Below are 17273 nucleotides of genomic sequence, written 5' to 3' on the forward strand. Positions count from 1 at the left end.
TTACCTCAGTATCCCTCCAATTCCCAATTTCTGCAGTGTTCTGTAATGAGTTCTGGTATACTCATTATTGAATGGAAGGTCCAAACCTGTTGTTGTCCTCTATTTCATTTTATTTTGTTTTATTTTATTTTTTTTTTGCTCTTTGGGAAAGTTCAGCTTCAGTTCATTCTTTGGAACGGCTGCACAGACGTCTCGAAGTTCTGTGCATCTCTCTGTATGCAGCCAACTCTCAGTTACCGCTTTTAGCTTTGCCATCTCTCTCTCACTTTCCCTCCCTTCCCTCTTCTCCTTTTAACTTTTGGGTTATCTGTTGTTAGTTTAAGTCCCCGAAGTCGCTAATATTATTAACCTGCAGTTAGGAAGACAAGCTGGGGAGAGAGATTGAGAGAGAAGGAATATGAATGGAGAGAGAGTGCGTGTGAGCAAGACTGAGCGAATGAGCATACAGGCAAGCGTGGTTTCCAAAGTTAAAACAGAAACTGTATGTGGATTTATTCCTCATTTTTCATTGTCTTCTTTTCTCTCCATCACTGAGAACAGTTGAGAGTTCACTGCGTACGTTTTAAAAACACACTCATACATATACAAATACATAGTCAGATATATATAATGTGTATATATATTTTATATATATATGTATGTATAATATCTTGTATTTGGAAATCCACTGGGCCATGTTGAATGTATTTTGTGACGAGAGAAAATAAACTTCTGCAAATTTTCCTGCAGCTCACAGTTGTGAGGGACAGCGGGCGTTCTTAATGTCGGTTCCACTTCCTGATGTAACTTGTTGATGAACCACCATATTTTAACAATAATTGCATTCTTGGTATAATTAATAGAAAATTAGTTTCTAAAAGTAAAAATTGGGTCAGAAATGGAGATTATTAAAATTTACAATTGCAAAAGCCTGACCCTGCAAACCCTATTTATGCAACCGAGTTCCAGAATGCTTTTGAGTGCTTGATGACTCACTGTGGCTTCTTCCTCTGGCTGGTTCAGTGTAGGCAAGAGGTTAGCCGACTAGGGGAAATTAAAACAATGTTGTACATTATATTGTTACCAGCCATCGAAAAGCCTATTTTGTATGCAAGACAGCAATGCCGAGCTATATGGAGAGCCCTAGGCTAAGTACAGAAGATAATTACATTTGGAATTTCACTGAGTTAGGTCATTTACAGCTTCAAATAGTTGTGGAGAAGAATCAGCCAAAACACACTTAAACTTTTTGTTGTGACTTTTCAGGATAGAAAGGATTTTTTTTAATTAGTTATCATCTTATAGGACAAATTACATTTTTTTTTTTTTAGTGAGATTGTCTCAAAACTTATTTTCTTGAGCTGGTTAATATTTTTCCATTCAGACTACAGATAGCAACTTATCAGAACAGTATGATATTCATACAGGCAAAGGGCATATCCTAAAATCTCCAAATTTTCACATGAGTCTTTGGAAACATCTTTAAATTTAGCATACTTATTGGTAAGGAAAAGAGTAGTGTATTTATCTCACCCCCAAAATTCACTTATGATTAAAGTGTTTTTCAAGTAAGCCCTTGAAAAACTGGATTCAACAGAACAAACTGTATGACTTCTGCTACCTGAATTTATGTGTACTGGTGGTGGTGTTTATAAAGTAATTCAAGTTCGTGCATTTATTTATTTAATTGGTAAAATTAAATTTTTAATGATCATCTAGAATAAATTGTCTACTGGAGTTGTCTTGGTTCTCCCAGGTAGGCATTCCAGACTGCATATTTGAGTGTGAGGCCATTGTTAATTACTCAGGAACTGATTATTTCTTTTATTCATTATTCCTCACTCTGCACGAAGACAAGGCAGGAGAAGGAAAGGAGTTAGACCATCAATATGTCAACTTAATTTTGGCAGCTTTAATGTTTTTTGGTGGATGTGGCCTGTGAGTGTGGTACAAACCAATAGGAGGATTTTTTCATTATTTGTGGATTTCATTTATTCATAGACTTCCCTTCATCCTTCAGCCCCAAATCAAATTGAAGGCAGGTTTTTCAGCTTCTGATAGGCATCAAAGAAGATGATCTGGCCAGAGTTACTATGTGGTGGTTACCTGTGATGTTCCTAGTAATATTTTTGCTTGAGTTTGCTTTAACGGAAGAAGGGACAGGCTAATTCTGAAGGGTTCAGTTTCTTCAAAGCTTGCGAGAATGGTTAGAGTGATGACATAGTGCCTGTCAAGAGCAGGGGTTGACAAACTGCAGACTATGGACTAAATCCCACGAGCTAAGAAAGGTTTTTACATTTTTGAATAGTTGAGGGGGAAAAATCAAAAGAAGAATAGGTTATGTGAAGTTCAAGTTTCAATGTCCATATGAGAGGTCGTACTGGAACACAGCCACGCCCATTCATTTACACATTATCTATGGCTGCGTTTGCGATACAAGACAAAAGTTGAGTAATTGCAACAGAGTCCCTGTGGCCTGCAAAATTGAAAATGCTTACAGTCTGGCTGGGCCCTGCAGAAGAATTTTGCCAAGCAATCCCTGGTCAAGAGGATCAGAAGAAACAATTTGTATCACTTTATTAGCAGCTTGTTCCTTTAGGTTTCCTGGCTGCCTAAAGGTCTTCTCACCCCTTCTTACCTTTTCCTTCTTAGCCTTCATGTATGAAACCATTCTGGTCATCACATTGGTCAGATGTCCCCAGTAGCTCCTTCACGTGACAGGTGCCTGCCAATCTTGGGGGTCATGGAAAGCTGGCTGGGGGATATTCATTCATTCATCCATTTATCTACTGATCCATGTAGCAAACATTACCCAGAGCCTCTAACATATTAGGAACCTTGCTAGAGCCACTATGGAATACAAGAGTGAGTGAAACAGGTAGGGCTGCCCTCCCAGTTCTCACATTCTAGAGTAAAAGTTGACTCTAACTAAATAATTTTCCAGTGGCACCGTCCATTTATTGGGTAGTGCTAGCTGACAGGCCCAGAAATATGCTCAAGAGAGAGTTTCAATGCTAGACAGGGGCCAAGCCAAACCAGATTTTATCCATTCATTATTGTTCAGTCAGATGAAATACACAAGAAAATGTCAACAGTTTTTGGTATTTAAAGAACCCTTGCCCTGAGACAGAGTTACGAGAAGCCCTTATCAAGGATTAGATTTGAGCGTCTTTGGGCTGCAGATGTGGCACAGTGGGGAGTGTTTGTGGCAAGGTAAAATTATACTCAAAGCCAGATTCATCCTAGGCTTCCTCTTTCTCTGACGTTCAGCATTTCCATGTTTGTGCTGTCGCATTTGCCGTTTCATGCACTCATGTCTGGAAATGTCCTTTTTAATTGACTTAAGTGGCAGTCATGGTGCCTCTAGAACCTGAGGTATTGGGGAAGTCGGGTCCGTGCAGCAGCAAGAATACTTTGAAGAGGTATTCTTGTGCTTCAGTGGCCTTTCTGTCTTGTTTCCCATTGACCTCGCTCCCCATTCTCTCAACAGCAGACTGGTATATCAGCTCGTCTAGAGGGGATGCCCTGGACATGACCGACCCAAGGGCTACTTCTGTTTCCCTTAAAGAAGGCATTTGCCAGTCCAGGAAATACCTGAACCTCCAAGTATCTCAAAGTATATTACAAAACCACCATTTATTAACTTGAAATTGAAAAATGTTTGTACCACTAAGTACTATAGGAAAGAGCAATCAGGGTTTGAACAATTCCATCTAAGAGTGCTCACTGTGTGAGTAGGAGAAGAAATCTCCTCCTACCACCCGGACTCATAAGGCCTCTCTCCACAGAGCAGTCCTTAGGCCTCTGGTGTTTACACCTGGGAGAGAGGTCACATGTGTGCCCCCATTGTGAAAACAAACCCAAGAAGGTCAAATGGGATCTTACAGTACAGATCAGTGGAGGTTCATTATATCTACCCTGGAGAATCATCCTAAGAGGATTCCACAGGAGAATTTGGGAGAGCAGAATCAGCCAGCATGAGACAAGACCAAAGCTAGTGAAGGCCACCTGAATGCTCTCCCATGTACCTTTCCAACCCCCTGAATCCAAACCCCAGAAACCTTAACTCTGACCCAAAACTGAAGGCCCTGTGTCTCTTACCCAAAAGTCAAACATCCCTAAAGAATTGCATGCAGTTTTTTTTTAATAGGAAATAGTGACTAGAGCTGTTTCCCTGCATGGTGCTATCTGTACAATACTACACTTGAATTAAATGGAGAAGCCTTTAAGACTCTAATGGTGAGAGTTCAGGCAGCCAGGCAGAAATCTAGATGGGTTATGGGATCTGACTTGGACCTATCTAATCAGTGCTGTGCCTGAGATGCATCTGTATTGGTTTTATTTTTCTTGGAAGATACCAAAATATATAATGCATATTTTCTTGGCAGTGGACGGCTTATGTAGAGCTTGTTAATAGAGAAAGATTGGTTAATTCACTTCTCATGTTACACCCTGTTAGTGGTCTTACTAAGAGGAAATTGAGGTCAAAAGGACATCTTAGTGGGCATTCTGAGCCTTTTTGACTATTTCTAATTGCCTTTCATTATAAAGACAGTTGTCATTTTTTGACATCTTACCAATGGACTAGATGGGGATTAACCCCACCTATAACCTGGAATCCCAGTATTATAAACCCAGAGGAGTTGTGTGAGCTCCTTACACTGTACACATAGGCTCCTAACATCAAGACAGATGGACATGATAGAAATTATTTTGGTCAAGGACGTGACTTTTTGAGGTCAGGGAATGTATTTTAAGATTTCATCTGTTAGATGTTCTCTTTTGACAGATTCTTCAAGATGATATGCATTCAAGGAAATGAGTTAGAACTGGAAGGGAAAAAAATTTCCCACAATCCATATGCATGGTCTTATATAGGTCATGAAATATATAGCCCCCTCCCCCACAAGACAAAGGGGAAAAAACAAAGGAACTGGAAATATGTTGAGAAGTAAGGATTGCCCACCCCAGATGCCAGGGCCAGGCTTGTAAGGAAGCACTTGAAGCTTCCTTGAGTGTTGAACACCTACTCTCTACCAGACATGGGCCTAAGGGTTTAAATTCGTATTAATCCAATTACTTGGGTTCACTCAGGTGGGAAGTTCTTATGAGCTCTCTCAACTATTAAGCTGTGGATGAGATATCACAACAGGTAGCTCAGTGGCTGGATCAGAATTCCATTTTGGAAAAAGAGAAAACCGTCCAATTTAATAGACAACAAGAAAAAAGTCTTCCGATGGACTTAACTCTCTTAGAAAGCTGAGAGAATTATGGTATAGATACATTTTTCCTGCCACATATATTGGTTTTAATCTGTTCTACGACCATGTGGCCTTGCTCAGTTGTCAGCACATCCTGTCTGGTGTATGAAGATGGGTTTTGAATGAAAGAAAAAAGAAGCCTTGGAGATCCAATATCTTCGTCATGTCCACGGCTCAGCATGCGTCAGGGGATAGGGCTCAGGACAGACTTCCTATAACCCCTTGGCCGGTAGACCCTTGAAAATGAATAGTGAAAGCAGCCAAGGGGGAAGGAGCCAGCCAAGCTGATAGGGTTCATCTGCCTAGCATGGGCAGGGGCTGGAGTTGGAGGGGTGTGTACCTTTTATTCTTTAATAATTCGATTCCATTCAGTCACTATTTATCAAGCACCTATTGTATTCAGAGCACTGGATACAGATAAGTAAGGCGGCCTCTTCCTTCCTGTAATGTTCAACCTACTAGGGAGGGTGAGACCGGCACATCTTTAACTGCACACCAGGCAGAGTTTATAAGAGGGATGGGCGGCATTGCAGAGGTGACAGGGAAAGGGTGATTGGCAAGGATGTTCCAGGCCAAGGGAGCCACTTAAGGATTTGCCTGGATTGTAGGAAGAGGCAAAAGGATAGTGGAAGAATACACTGTTCTTTTTGTGTGTGTGTTTAAGAGGAAGACTGGCCCTGAGCTAACATCTTGCCAATCCTCCTCTTTTTTGCTTGAGGAAGATTGTCCCTGACCTAACAAGTGTGCCAGTCTTCTATTTTGTATGTGGGACACCGGCACAGCATGGCTTGATGAGTGGTGTGTAGGTCCACGCCTCAGATCCGAACCTGCGAACCCCAGGCTGCCAAAGTGGAGCACGTGAACTTAACCACTGTGCAACCAGGCCAGCCCCTATGTTATTCTTTTTTAATTGTTCGGTAGGAAATAGGGTGACCGTCACAGTTTGCTTACCTGGGAATGAGGGATTCCTGGGTCTTGGGATTTTTGCTTTCCAAACTGGGAAAATCCTGGGCAAACTGGGATGTGTTAGTCACCCTAACAATAGTTGGAATCCATTGGCTGTGGAAGAGATCTATTGAATGTCCCATTTTCTGCTTCTAATTATTTCATAACGGAGCTTAGAAACCATTCGAAGGGATATTTCTTGAGCTCCTACTATATGCCGAGGCACTGTCCTAGGTGCTTCATGCCCTCAATTTCTTTGAATCCTCACAGTCCCTCAGTGAGTAGATTCTACCCTGTTTCCTCGATCCTAAGAGTTATTTTTTTAAAGGAAAAATATAACATCTGGAAATCAGTGAATATCTTAGATTGAATGAGTATGTACCTTAGATACTGTACCATTACTTCTGCTATTTCTTGTTCTTTGAAAGGGTGTTACTAAGTCAATGATCTTCACAGTTATTGGCCTCTTAGAGCCAAAGAAATAATTTTCCATGTCCCTCCCGGTTACAGATGAGGAAACAGAGATCTGGAAGATCTAATTAGCTCGTTCAAAGCCAATGGCAAATAATGGGCCACGCCCAGGCATCTAACCCAGCCTTTGTAGCCATGCTCCTTTTATTGCACAGCGCTGCCTTACAGTTTTCACCTGGGGGTCATCATGGCCCAGTGGGGTTCTGCGCATCTACCCAGGCATTGCAGATCGCTGGTTTTACAGCTTGGCTTGTGAAGCCGTGTCCCTCTCTGCCTCATGGAGTTCTCTCCTGAGCAGTCCATGGCAGCAGGGGAAGGCTGGAGCTCAGTGACGCTGGGAGCACTTCTAAGTTACCTAAATCATCTACACCAGGAACTGAAAGCTCTAAGAAAGTGTCAGCAGGGAGAGAAGTGCACGAGTTTCAATAGCAGAGGGAAACATTAAGCCTAAGACAAATCAATTAGCGTAGGACTTTACATGTGATTACTCTACCATTAGCGGTGCTATTTGTAATCACACCAGCTTCCTGGACTTTCACAAATGTATTATCTGTAATGTGTCCCCCTCTGGACCTTTCTAACCCCATTCAAGGCAGTCCTCAGGACGGTTCCTCACAGCCGCATCCTCACAGTGCCTCATGCCTCGCAGAGTAAGCTCTGAGCATGCTGGGAAGAGAGGTCTGAATAGCATCAGAGCTATGTATCGCCACTGCTTTGTGACTGGAGCCAAGAAAAAGCAGAGAGTCGCTGAGTTTCTCACTTCCACGTCCCCCTTTGAAAATCAAGACACTTATTTTTCATAATTTAAAATCCTGCTTAACTCTGGGAGCATTAGAATTCCTAGACTATGACTGAGTATTAGTGTGCGTCTGCTTTAAATGTCAAGAGAGTCTTTAATAATAACATGCAAGGAATGTTAAGATGGTGACAGAATATAATAAAAGTAGGGAAATTCTTCCACTGGGGTGAAATGAGCCATAGGTTGCCTACCACCAGCGAGCTGTAGTTGGTGTTAAAGAAATTGTTTACAAGTTTTCACTGGTGCTGAGTCTCAAAGGCATGTGAATGACCACAGACTGATAAGGTGGATCGAAGATAACTATTTGGTAAATACTCAATTTGGTAGAAGAATTTCATTTCTACTCCTTCCAGTTACTGCTTTTTTCTGTTTTTTCCTCTTGTTTTTCTTCTTTTGATCCTGTGTCCTTTGGAGACCTGGGTAACTGGATATGTTCGGCCTCAGTCAGTTCTGTTTGGACCATCGTTGTATACAGAACCACTGAGCAAACCTGGACAGCCTCTGTGTAAGGCATACTCAGTCCTCGGAAGAGAGTAGTGTCTCCCAAACCTGCCTCATTAAACTTGGACACTCGGGGTCCTTATTAAAACCACCTACTCGGGGTCCCTCCCTTGAAGTGTTGGGCTTATTAGCGAGTTTAGGTACGACCCCGTACCGTCAAATTGGGGATGATCATTGTATGGGAATAATCCAGACTTGCCTACTCGTTAATTGGATGCCTGCTAAAACTCCGTATCCGGCCCCTTCCGTGGCGATCCTGTTTCAGTAGTTCAGGAAAGAGGCAAAGATCTGTGTTTTTAGTAAGTGTCCTGAGTGATTCTTATGATCATGCCAGTGTGGGAAAGTCAGACCAAGCATCATATAACCAGGATTCTAGTCTTATTTCTGCCCCTTCCCAGTTCCATGACCTCCAGTAAGTTCATCCTTCGAGCCTCAGTTTCCACGACTAGAAAATACAAGAATAGGACTAGAGGACCTGAAATAGCCACAACAGTCTTTCTCCTCTGAAATCAAATGAGTGACTTGGCCCCTTCCTCTCATCTGTCCTCAATAATTCTAGCATTTTTACATATTCAAAGTCCTTCATTTATTTCAAAAGAATTTTGTTTCTCACGAGTGAGAACTGCCAAATTGGGCTTAAAATGATTAGTCCTCTTGACAACATATAAAATGATTATGTTAAATGAACCCAAAACCATGTTCCCTTTTCTCTGCTAAAAGAATGAATTTAATCTCCTCCGTTTTTATCTTTGAAGATACTGAATGGAGCTCCTAGCCTTGGGCAGTTATCAGTGACTCCGGAGCAATACACACGTTCCGATCTTTCACACTGTGGTCTCTCTAAAACCTAATTTGAGGCCATGGCTAATAGAAGAGGGGATGGCCTATACCAGCCAAGGGGAGAAAAAGCATTTGCCTAGGATGAGGGGAAGATGCAGTGAGAACCAAGGAGATAAATCCGTAAGAAATGAGCTTCGTCTTTCCTCTGTTTTCTCTTCCATTCTTTAAAACAGCAAAATTGTCTCCCCAGTTAGCCCAACTGCAGGCTCCATCGAACCCCTGTTATGTTGATCCAGATTCCAAACATACGCTCAGCCTGTAGAAGTCTAGATGGACTGGACTGATTTAACTTTCCTTTAAAAAAAAAAAAAAAGATATTTTTTGAGCCTTCGTGAAGCACTAAGCTCTATGCTAAGCTTGTTATGTGCAAGAACTTATCTAATCCTCAAAACAGCCCTTCAAAGTTCAGAAATTATTATTCCATATTTAGAAGGAGAAACTAAATACTTAAAAAGGTTACATAATGTGCTGAGAGTTGCAGAGCCGGAATTTGAATCCAGCAGAGTCTGATTGTAGTGCCCACGTCCATCATCCATTTCACTCCACTCTTGTTCTACAGAATTGGTGAACAACCTTGCTAATTTAAACAAACACGACACGAGCAGCTCCCCTTAATGTGTGGCCCATTGCCATTCCTTTTATGCCAGATACTCCCTCTGTACCCACCAGGAAAGCTTTCAGAGAGTAATTCTCTTTTGATATCACAACATAAAAATTTTTTTTTAATTTGCTAACCAAATTTTTAATTGACCTTTGGACTGATTTTCACATTCTCCTTTCCTTTGCTTTTCATGAGATTCAGCTTATGAGGGAATGCTAGAATATACTTACTAATATTAAATGTTTCTATTCTCATAATAATGAAAGGGTGCCATGAAAGCTGATAAGGACGGTGAGCTCATGGAGTTTCATGTTTCATGTATGGTTTCAGTAGGTGTGACTGTTTAGCCTTTTTGCCTAAAAAGACAAAAAGTGAATTTGGCAGGGTTTTTTTAATTGTTAAAACAGGTTCTGTTAGAGTTAGAGCTATAATTGATCATAAAAATCTAAAACCCTTCCAAGAATGTATTACATGCTAGTTTGCACTAATCAAACCCAAACTTGGATTTTTGCCTTTTGCTATAACCTTGCCCATCTTTTACAGTAAAGCAGAACTAGGTTGGTAGAGTTGACGTTGAGGCAAAATAAGGAACCTGGTAATTCTCAAAATGGATGATGAATTCTAAGTAATATTGTCATGGAAAAATAAGAAAATGTTCCCTATGGCAGTGACCTCCAGAGTTGTGGGTGTGACTGCGTGTACAAACTCTAGATGTGTGTTTGCAATGTGGTGTTACTCCTTGTGACCAGCAAAAGGTCAGCCTGGTAGACACTTGGATGGAATACAGAGGTGACGATTCCTTTGGATGCAGGGAATTGGGTTTTCCTTCTACTTGGTCTTTCTAATTGCTACTTCAACAATGTTTACGTCCAAAAGAAGTCACAGTTAATATTCATCAGACTCTTTAATAAATATCACCTCTCACCCTTTAATTTGTAATGTTCAGTATGGCAGACGACTACTTGTTTTTTAAAAGAAGGATTTATATATATGCCTTAATTCCTTCTGCCCTGTGACAATTTTAAAACAAAACATTTTTTTTTTAATCTGAGAATATTTTAGTTTTAACATCTAAAAGTATAGGACACTTACATAAAAAAAACCAAATAACTGTAAAAAATGCCATTGCTAACATTTTAATTGTTCTAACTGAGCACTTTTGAAAACTAAATTCCTTTAGCGTTATGTGTTCAGAGCATCTTTTAGTTTGGCTGTTCAATAACTTACTAAAGAACAGAGGATGAATAACATAAAGTTGCTCCTAATATGGTATCATTTTCATTTCCTGTTTGTTGAAAGATAAATGCTAACACTGTAAGGCAATTCTTTTTTTCTTCTTAATTTATTCCTCCCTGAACCACAAGGGAATAAAAAGAAAAAAAAGCAAATGTGATATGGCTTGAGACTGAGTCATTCACTTAGGATAAGCCGAAAGCTTTTTCCCTCTGGCTTTTGTACCCTTTCTTTTTCCTTGGCTTTCCCCAGTTCCTGAAACACCTTTATTTAACAATATGTCTTAGTGGATTTTTATTTTGAAATAATTTTAGACTTACAAAAAATTTTATTGATATTTTAAAGACTTAAGGTTAATTATGTGATATAGAAGGAAAGAGTCCCTCTCATATTCTGAGGCATTATTTTGGAGAAATAGTCTTTAAAAGCACTGAACTAAGACCATTTCTCTCTCTCTATCTCTCCCTCTCTCTCTTTCTCTCTCTCTCTCTCTCATATTAATCTCTTACATTTTCCTGAAATTCCACAGCTGTTCTCTTAACTATACCTTTATCTTTTGGGGATATGTTTCCCACTTCTTTTAAAGAGGTAATTGTGATATGTCCCCTAAGCCCTACTGTCTGGAACTAGTGAAAATATCATCATGTGAAAACAGTTCAAGGCAACCATAACGAAAGTAACATCCAATAAGTAGTATTTCAAGTGCCTACTATGTACATCCGAATAGAAACTCCTGTGCCTTCAAAAGATTTTTTTTTTATAGAATGAAGAGACTTAAATTTCTGTTAAGGTGAGACTACTGCATAGTAGGTACTCACATGGTGAAACATGAATGAGGAAGCTTATTCTGTGTTCATTTGAAAATGGGAACCCGTCAATCCTTGTAGCCTTGCGCCTGCCCTCCTAATATTACTTGCCCGCACTGTCTTAATCTATGCCTACCTGTTAAGAAAGATGAAGTTAATTTTGCATAAATGTACCCATCTGTCTAGGAGTTTTTCCACAACCACAACAGATGAATTTATGAGTTTTAGCTACCTAGCTCATTTTCCTTCGGCTTCCTCATGAGTAAGCTTGGTTAATAGGCATGATTCACGTTTTCGTCTTTTAGCTGTCTGTGTTACATGGGACTCCTTGGTGCCAACAGGTCTAGAATTTCCCAGTTCAAGGCTAATGCATCTTGTGTTGAGAAATCTCATACCGACACCTCCAGTTACTTGGAGTTTGGCAATGGTCATATAGATTTCAAAACAGTTAAGCAATGAGAAAGACATTGTCATGTGCAATGATACCAATAGTTTAACTTGGCATCTGTATCATTTGGCATGTTAAAATAGTCATGCATCTGTATTCAAAGAAATAACAAAGCATTTTCTCCTTCCTAGCTTGCAAAAGACAAAGAGCGTCTGCAAGCCATGATGACCCACCTGCATGTGAAGTCTACAGAACCCAAAGCCGCCCCTCAGCCCGTGAGTACTGCACTACACCAAGGGGGAAAACCCTACAGGATTTCTTTCTTCTCTGCTTCCCTACTCCAAGCATAGGAAGGAGCGCTGCCTACTCTGGCAGCTTTGAGTGTTGAAGGCCTTAAGTTCAGTCGACTGTTTCTGGTTACCTGTTATAAAGAGGGTACTGCGCTAGGCATGTAGGGACATACAGGATGATTCAGACACTGTCCTTGACCACGAGGCCCAACCAACCAGCTCTTCTTTGGGGCGGATGATTGGTGCTACACCAAGGTACTAAAATGTATTATGAGAGCTCACTGGGAAGCAAAAAATAGCCTTCCTGAATGGTAGGAATGCAGAGGGAAGACAGCCAGACCAACAACGCTGAAGAAAAAGGCATATCAGCCTAGGTCAGCTGAGAGACAGTGGGTATGAGAAAAGGACTGAGCGATGGTCCAGTCTAACTATAACAGAGGAAGGACATAGGAAACACACTATCGGAATAGTTAAGGACCAAATTATGTAGAGCATGTAATGGTTACTAAAGAGTTTGAAGTGAAAATCACTCCTTCACAGTTAGGAAACCCACCATGGTATGCTGAAATTATGTTTAAGACTTTGAGGAATCCCGTAATTCTTGCTTTGTTCCCTTTTACTTGACCTTGAAGAGTGTGAACCAGGCGCAGACAGTTAATCTCAAAGCAGAAAGATGGTATCTAAACCCCAAACCCTGTCTTGGGCCTCGTTCCTTGTTGTAAATTGATCTCTTTAACAGTTGTATTTCTCATATACTTATATTTCTGAAACTCTCCTAGTAGCTTCAACTGATTATTTAAAATGGAGAGAGCGCTTTGCTTCTTGATTTTTAAGATTTGTAAAATTTAAAGGTACACTGCCTTTATTTGATTTTGCTTGGAGTCACTGTGTGAAAATTAATTGAGCGTTGACAATCTATAGTTAGTACCAGCAATTTTAATCAATATGCAATGATGCAGCGTAATGGCAAAGTATTGGTTTATCTGTTTTGACTGATTTTTTTCTATAAATAAAGCAAACATACACCCATATATGTATGATTTATGGTGATAGAAATAAAACGGAGTCAGACTATTAACCCAGCAAATATGGTAGCCTGCCAAGATGCAGTTGGCAGACAAAATTAATGTCTGAAACAGAACACATTACTGAGATATAGGACATAAAATCATTAAACACTCTGCGCATCCATTTTTACTAGGAAAGAGTCCTTAGTTTTCATGTATTTTGCAGTAAATGGCTGTAGGACTGAATGTGTAGGCTACCAAAAAGAAAGGAGGGGGGACCAGACCATTCAGTATTGTGGAATCAGTAGTCAACTGTGCTATTCGTGCTATTCCTTAGCAACTCCTCCTTTCAAGGAGGATCCTGGGAATAATATGAACCCAGCTAAGCAAATTGGTGAGACCCTGAAACGACTCAGCTGAGTTCTCCAGTGGGCATAGCCGATTGCTAAGGGAACTGATTGCCTTCTAACTCTCTGAAAGTCTTCACATGGCTTTTGTTTGTAGGGAAACGGTTTTTCCCAGGACGAAAGGTTTGGTTCTTTAAACCTAGCAACAAAGGGGAGAATGAGATTATCTCCTTCTTCCTCCATGGATTAAAAACAATGGTAGAATAATGTTTGGACTCAGCACTTTAGGAATGGACTCCTTTTGGATCGTGGGGCTCCTTGGGAGGGGGAGGGATAAAACGAGAGAGAAAATTGGAAAGCCCCGTGGGGGCGCTCAGTGAGTGATGGGGCCAGGTGTTGGCAGGGAGCGCCATATATGTAAGCTTACATGGGCCGCAAAAGGAACGTTGGGAATCTCCATGAGGACCAGTGTTAAGCAGCCAATAAACAGGGAAAAGCAGACATGGGGGAAATGCACAAGGAAGGAAGGTTTGTCTTGATTAGTATTAAAAAAAAAATGTTTTACATTCTGGAAAATTATAACTTTGAAGGGGACCTCCTACTAAATTTATTTTTAACTGCTCTATTGAAAACTCTCTACCACTAGTCAACATTATCTCTTAGTAGCTCAGCACAGTATTTCTTTATTAAAAGAAATAGGCACGAATATTTTTGACTGAAAAATTAATAGCTTTTGAATTCATACACAGCAGGTTTTCTTTTGCAAAGAAGTCCAATATCGCTGCACAGCACTTCTATAACCATTTATTTAGAGTCCAAGTCAAACCTTTGACAGCTAGAGCAGCGCTACAAGCCAATATAAAGAACTCCAAGATGTAAACCAACAATAGGCCGTCTGTGTGAGGTTTGCCATTGTCAAATACATAGATTGTTTGGATTAGTTTATGTAAATGTACTGTTGTATTACCCTTTGAAAAAAAAAAGATCACATTTGTGTATGAAAAGTGGTTCCCTTCACAGGCAGCATTATAAATTCCTTATCCTTTAACTTACATGTAAGAAGTAAAAATTGGTGCCTGACAAGCAGATATTGTGTGACATTCTGTTGCCGAGTGAACTTGCCTTCTTTTCATTTATTGGAAAATAGAAAATTTTATTATAGATACCATCTTATAAATCAGGAATTATTAAAATATGTATAGGTGAGGCATTGGGAAATTAATTATAAAAGGTAGACGTGTAGTGTTTTGCATAAATTTTTACTTCCTTGGCAAAAAAAAAAAAGGCACACACACATATAGCAAACCCTTGATTCTTTCAGCTTTAGGGATACAGAGCTATCTGGTGATCGATTCTAATGTGCGGATATTCCCTTTTGCATGTAATTAATTTATTCCACCTTTGATAATAGAAGGCACAGTGTATGTTCAAATGTGTATGCTTCTAGAATCTTTGATTTGAAATAAGCAGCCACCGGGATTCAAATCTAACCATAGATGGGGACTTTCATGTTACAGCCTTGCTAGTGAGTTTATGCAGTTTTTTTTCTTTTTTCCATTTTTGTTTAAAAGGAACTTCTTGTTTATTTAAAAATTCTTAGTCACTAAGTGATAGAATGCTTTGCTGTAAACGTTGCTTTTCCCTAATGCCATTTGGGTGGTAAGTGTCATTTGTTGTATCCAATCCTCCAACCAGTCCCCATTTCATCGCATCAAAGAAACTGCCAAAACCTCTTTGGATTGTTCTTACATCAGCTCGTAGACGTGTTTTCTGGATCGTATCGTGGAACTCGTCTTCAGATTTGGATAGTTAGAGGATGTGCTCATCTCGAGACAATCCCAAGTTTGTAGATATGGACGTGAGTTTGACCCACACTGGGAAGTGTATAGGTGAACTGGAATGTGAGTTCACAGCCTTCCTGTTCCTCAACAAATAAATAAACAAACATGCACACTCACTCACACATTTCCACTGCACGAATCATGCTGTGTATGAGTACAGCAACTGATCTATCATGGTGGAGGCGAGAAAGACTCCTGGGAGAAGTGACATCCAAGATGAAACCTATAAGATGAATGCCAAGAAATGGAAAGAAGGGGCTGGCCCCGTGGCCGAGTGGTTGGGTTCGCGCACTCCGCTGCAGGCGGCCCAGTGTTTCGTCGGTTCCGGTCCTGGGCGCGGACATGGCACTGCTCATCGGGCCACGCTGAGGCAGCGTCCCGCATGCCGCAATTGGAGGGGCCCACGGCTAAGAGTGTGCAACTATGTGCCGGGGGGCTTTGGGGAGAAAAAGGAAAAAAATAAAATCTTAAAAAAAAAAAAAAAAAGAATTGGAAAGAAGTCAGCTTCTTCATGAGTCTCTCCTTGGGTTAAGAGTAGGTGCCTGGGTCTGTGTGTCTCTGAAGAAGGGAGCTGGGAGAGAAGGGTATGCCCAGAGGATCAGTACGGAGCAAGATAGGAATTGCCAACATCAGCTAAGATAAGCTTTTCATACTTTTAGTTTCATTAAGGCTGGACCCTGCAGGGAAAAGGATATGTCAGAGTTTACCAGAACAGCTCTATGTTCTAGGAATTGAGCACAGGCAATGGGAAAAGCCTTTCTTGACATATGTTTGGAGGCCAAATTTGTTGTATTTTGAGTTTTAAAATATTCTTGTCTTTTCCATGTTAAGAGAAGCAAAAGCAAAAAATCAGACAGTAGTAAACGATCATAATGAGAATGATTGATATTCTTTTGTTCCAAACTCAATAACATTCTCAAAGTAAACACCAAAACGTATGGCTTGGGGGTTGATGTCTCCATGCTCATTCCATGGAGGATTTGCTGAGATGTTGCCTTGGAGGGAGGCGTAACTCAGAGGACAAAACAAAACAATGACAAGAAGCATGTCTGTGTTACGACTTTATGAAGTTGTCAAGGATATTTTAAAAAGACTTTTCACGATTATGATGTCAGGAAATTCTGTAAATCGTCTTTTATGATGCCGAGTACACGAGAGGTACGCTTTGCTTTCGGGTATTCCTACACACTAGAGAATGCCTCCTGATCCCGGAGAAAGCACATTCCTTTAGTTTTGGTGGGCAAGGAATTAATAGTGTAGGTAGTATATCCTTCTTTATGAAAATGTTATAAAACACTTACAGGAACTTGGATATTCGAAGTGAAATGCAGTATTGGGTTTTCCTTCTTACGCATTCTCTTTTCCTCTAACCATAGCAATTAGGACTGTTTTGAAATCGTTTTTAGCTACTATAAAAACAAAGTTCTCCCCCTCTGAAAAAGGGTCTTTTAACTCTTCAAGAAATGGCTGATCTTTCTGGCTGCTGCTGCCTTGCCTTAGAGTTGGAGAAATAATGTTAGGCTATCATAAAAAGAGATTCGAGCACAAGGCACACAAACTGTTTTTATGTATACCGTTTCTCATGAAGTGCCCCTCCTCAGCTCAGTGCCAGTTTTCCTGGTTTTAGTATCACTGTCAGTGACACCACCTTCTCAGTCATTGCCCTGCGCCAGCACCAGGTTCTAACACAGCAGCCGGGCCGGGCTGAGATGGTAAAGGGAGGCAAAGAAAGGCTCGTAACAAAAGCCTGCCTCTGCCACCCCAGACCCAGCCTCCCCATGGGCTGGTATTGTCCCTTCAGCCTCAAAAAGGCTGTCTCTGAACGCCAGTGATTCATGTCTAGAAACGCCGTGTGGTTCAAGCAGGACTTGAGCCTGCTCAGGCCAGGAAAACCAACAGCAGAAAAACGAGTTCTGTGAGCCTGAAAGTCCCTACTAAGCAGCTGGGTCCCTTGGTGTTTTGGT

The 17273-nt window shown here is 40.7% G+C and overlaps 1 protein-coding gene across 23 annotated transcripts in view; it reads left to right on the forward strand.

Annotated features, from left to right (window-relative positions):
• FOXP1 (forkhead box P1) overlaps nt 1-17273 on the forward strand; it is a 411515-nt gene that overhangs the window by 368219 nt on the left and 26023 nt on the right. For all 23 annotated transcript variants that reach the window (XM_023621177.2, XM_070238621.1, XM_070238624.1 and 20 more), the window contains one exon: nt 12016-12099. In XM_023621177.2, coding sequence (XP_023476945.1) covers nt 12016-12099 — 84 coding nt within the window. The remainder of the gene's footprint in view (nt 1-12015; nt 12100-17273) is intronic.

The sequence above is a fragment of the Equus caballus genome, chromosome 16 (genome assembly GCF_041296265.1).
Source record: "Equus caballus isolate H_3958 breed thoroughbred chromosome 16, TB-T2T, whole genome shotgun sequence".
NCBI lineage: Eukaryota > Metazoa > Chordata > Mammalia > Perissodactyla > Equidae > Equus > Equus caballus.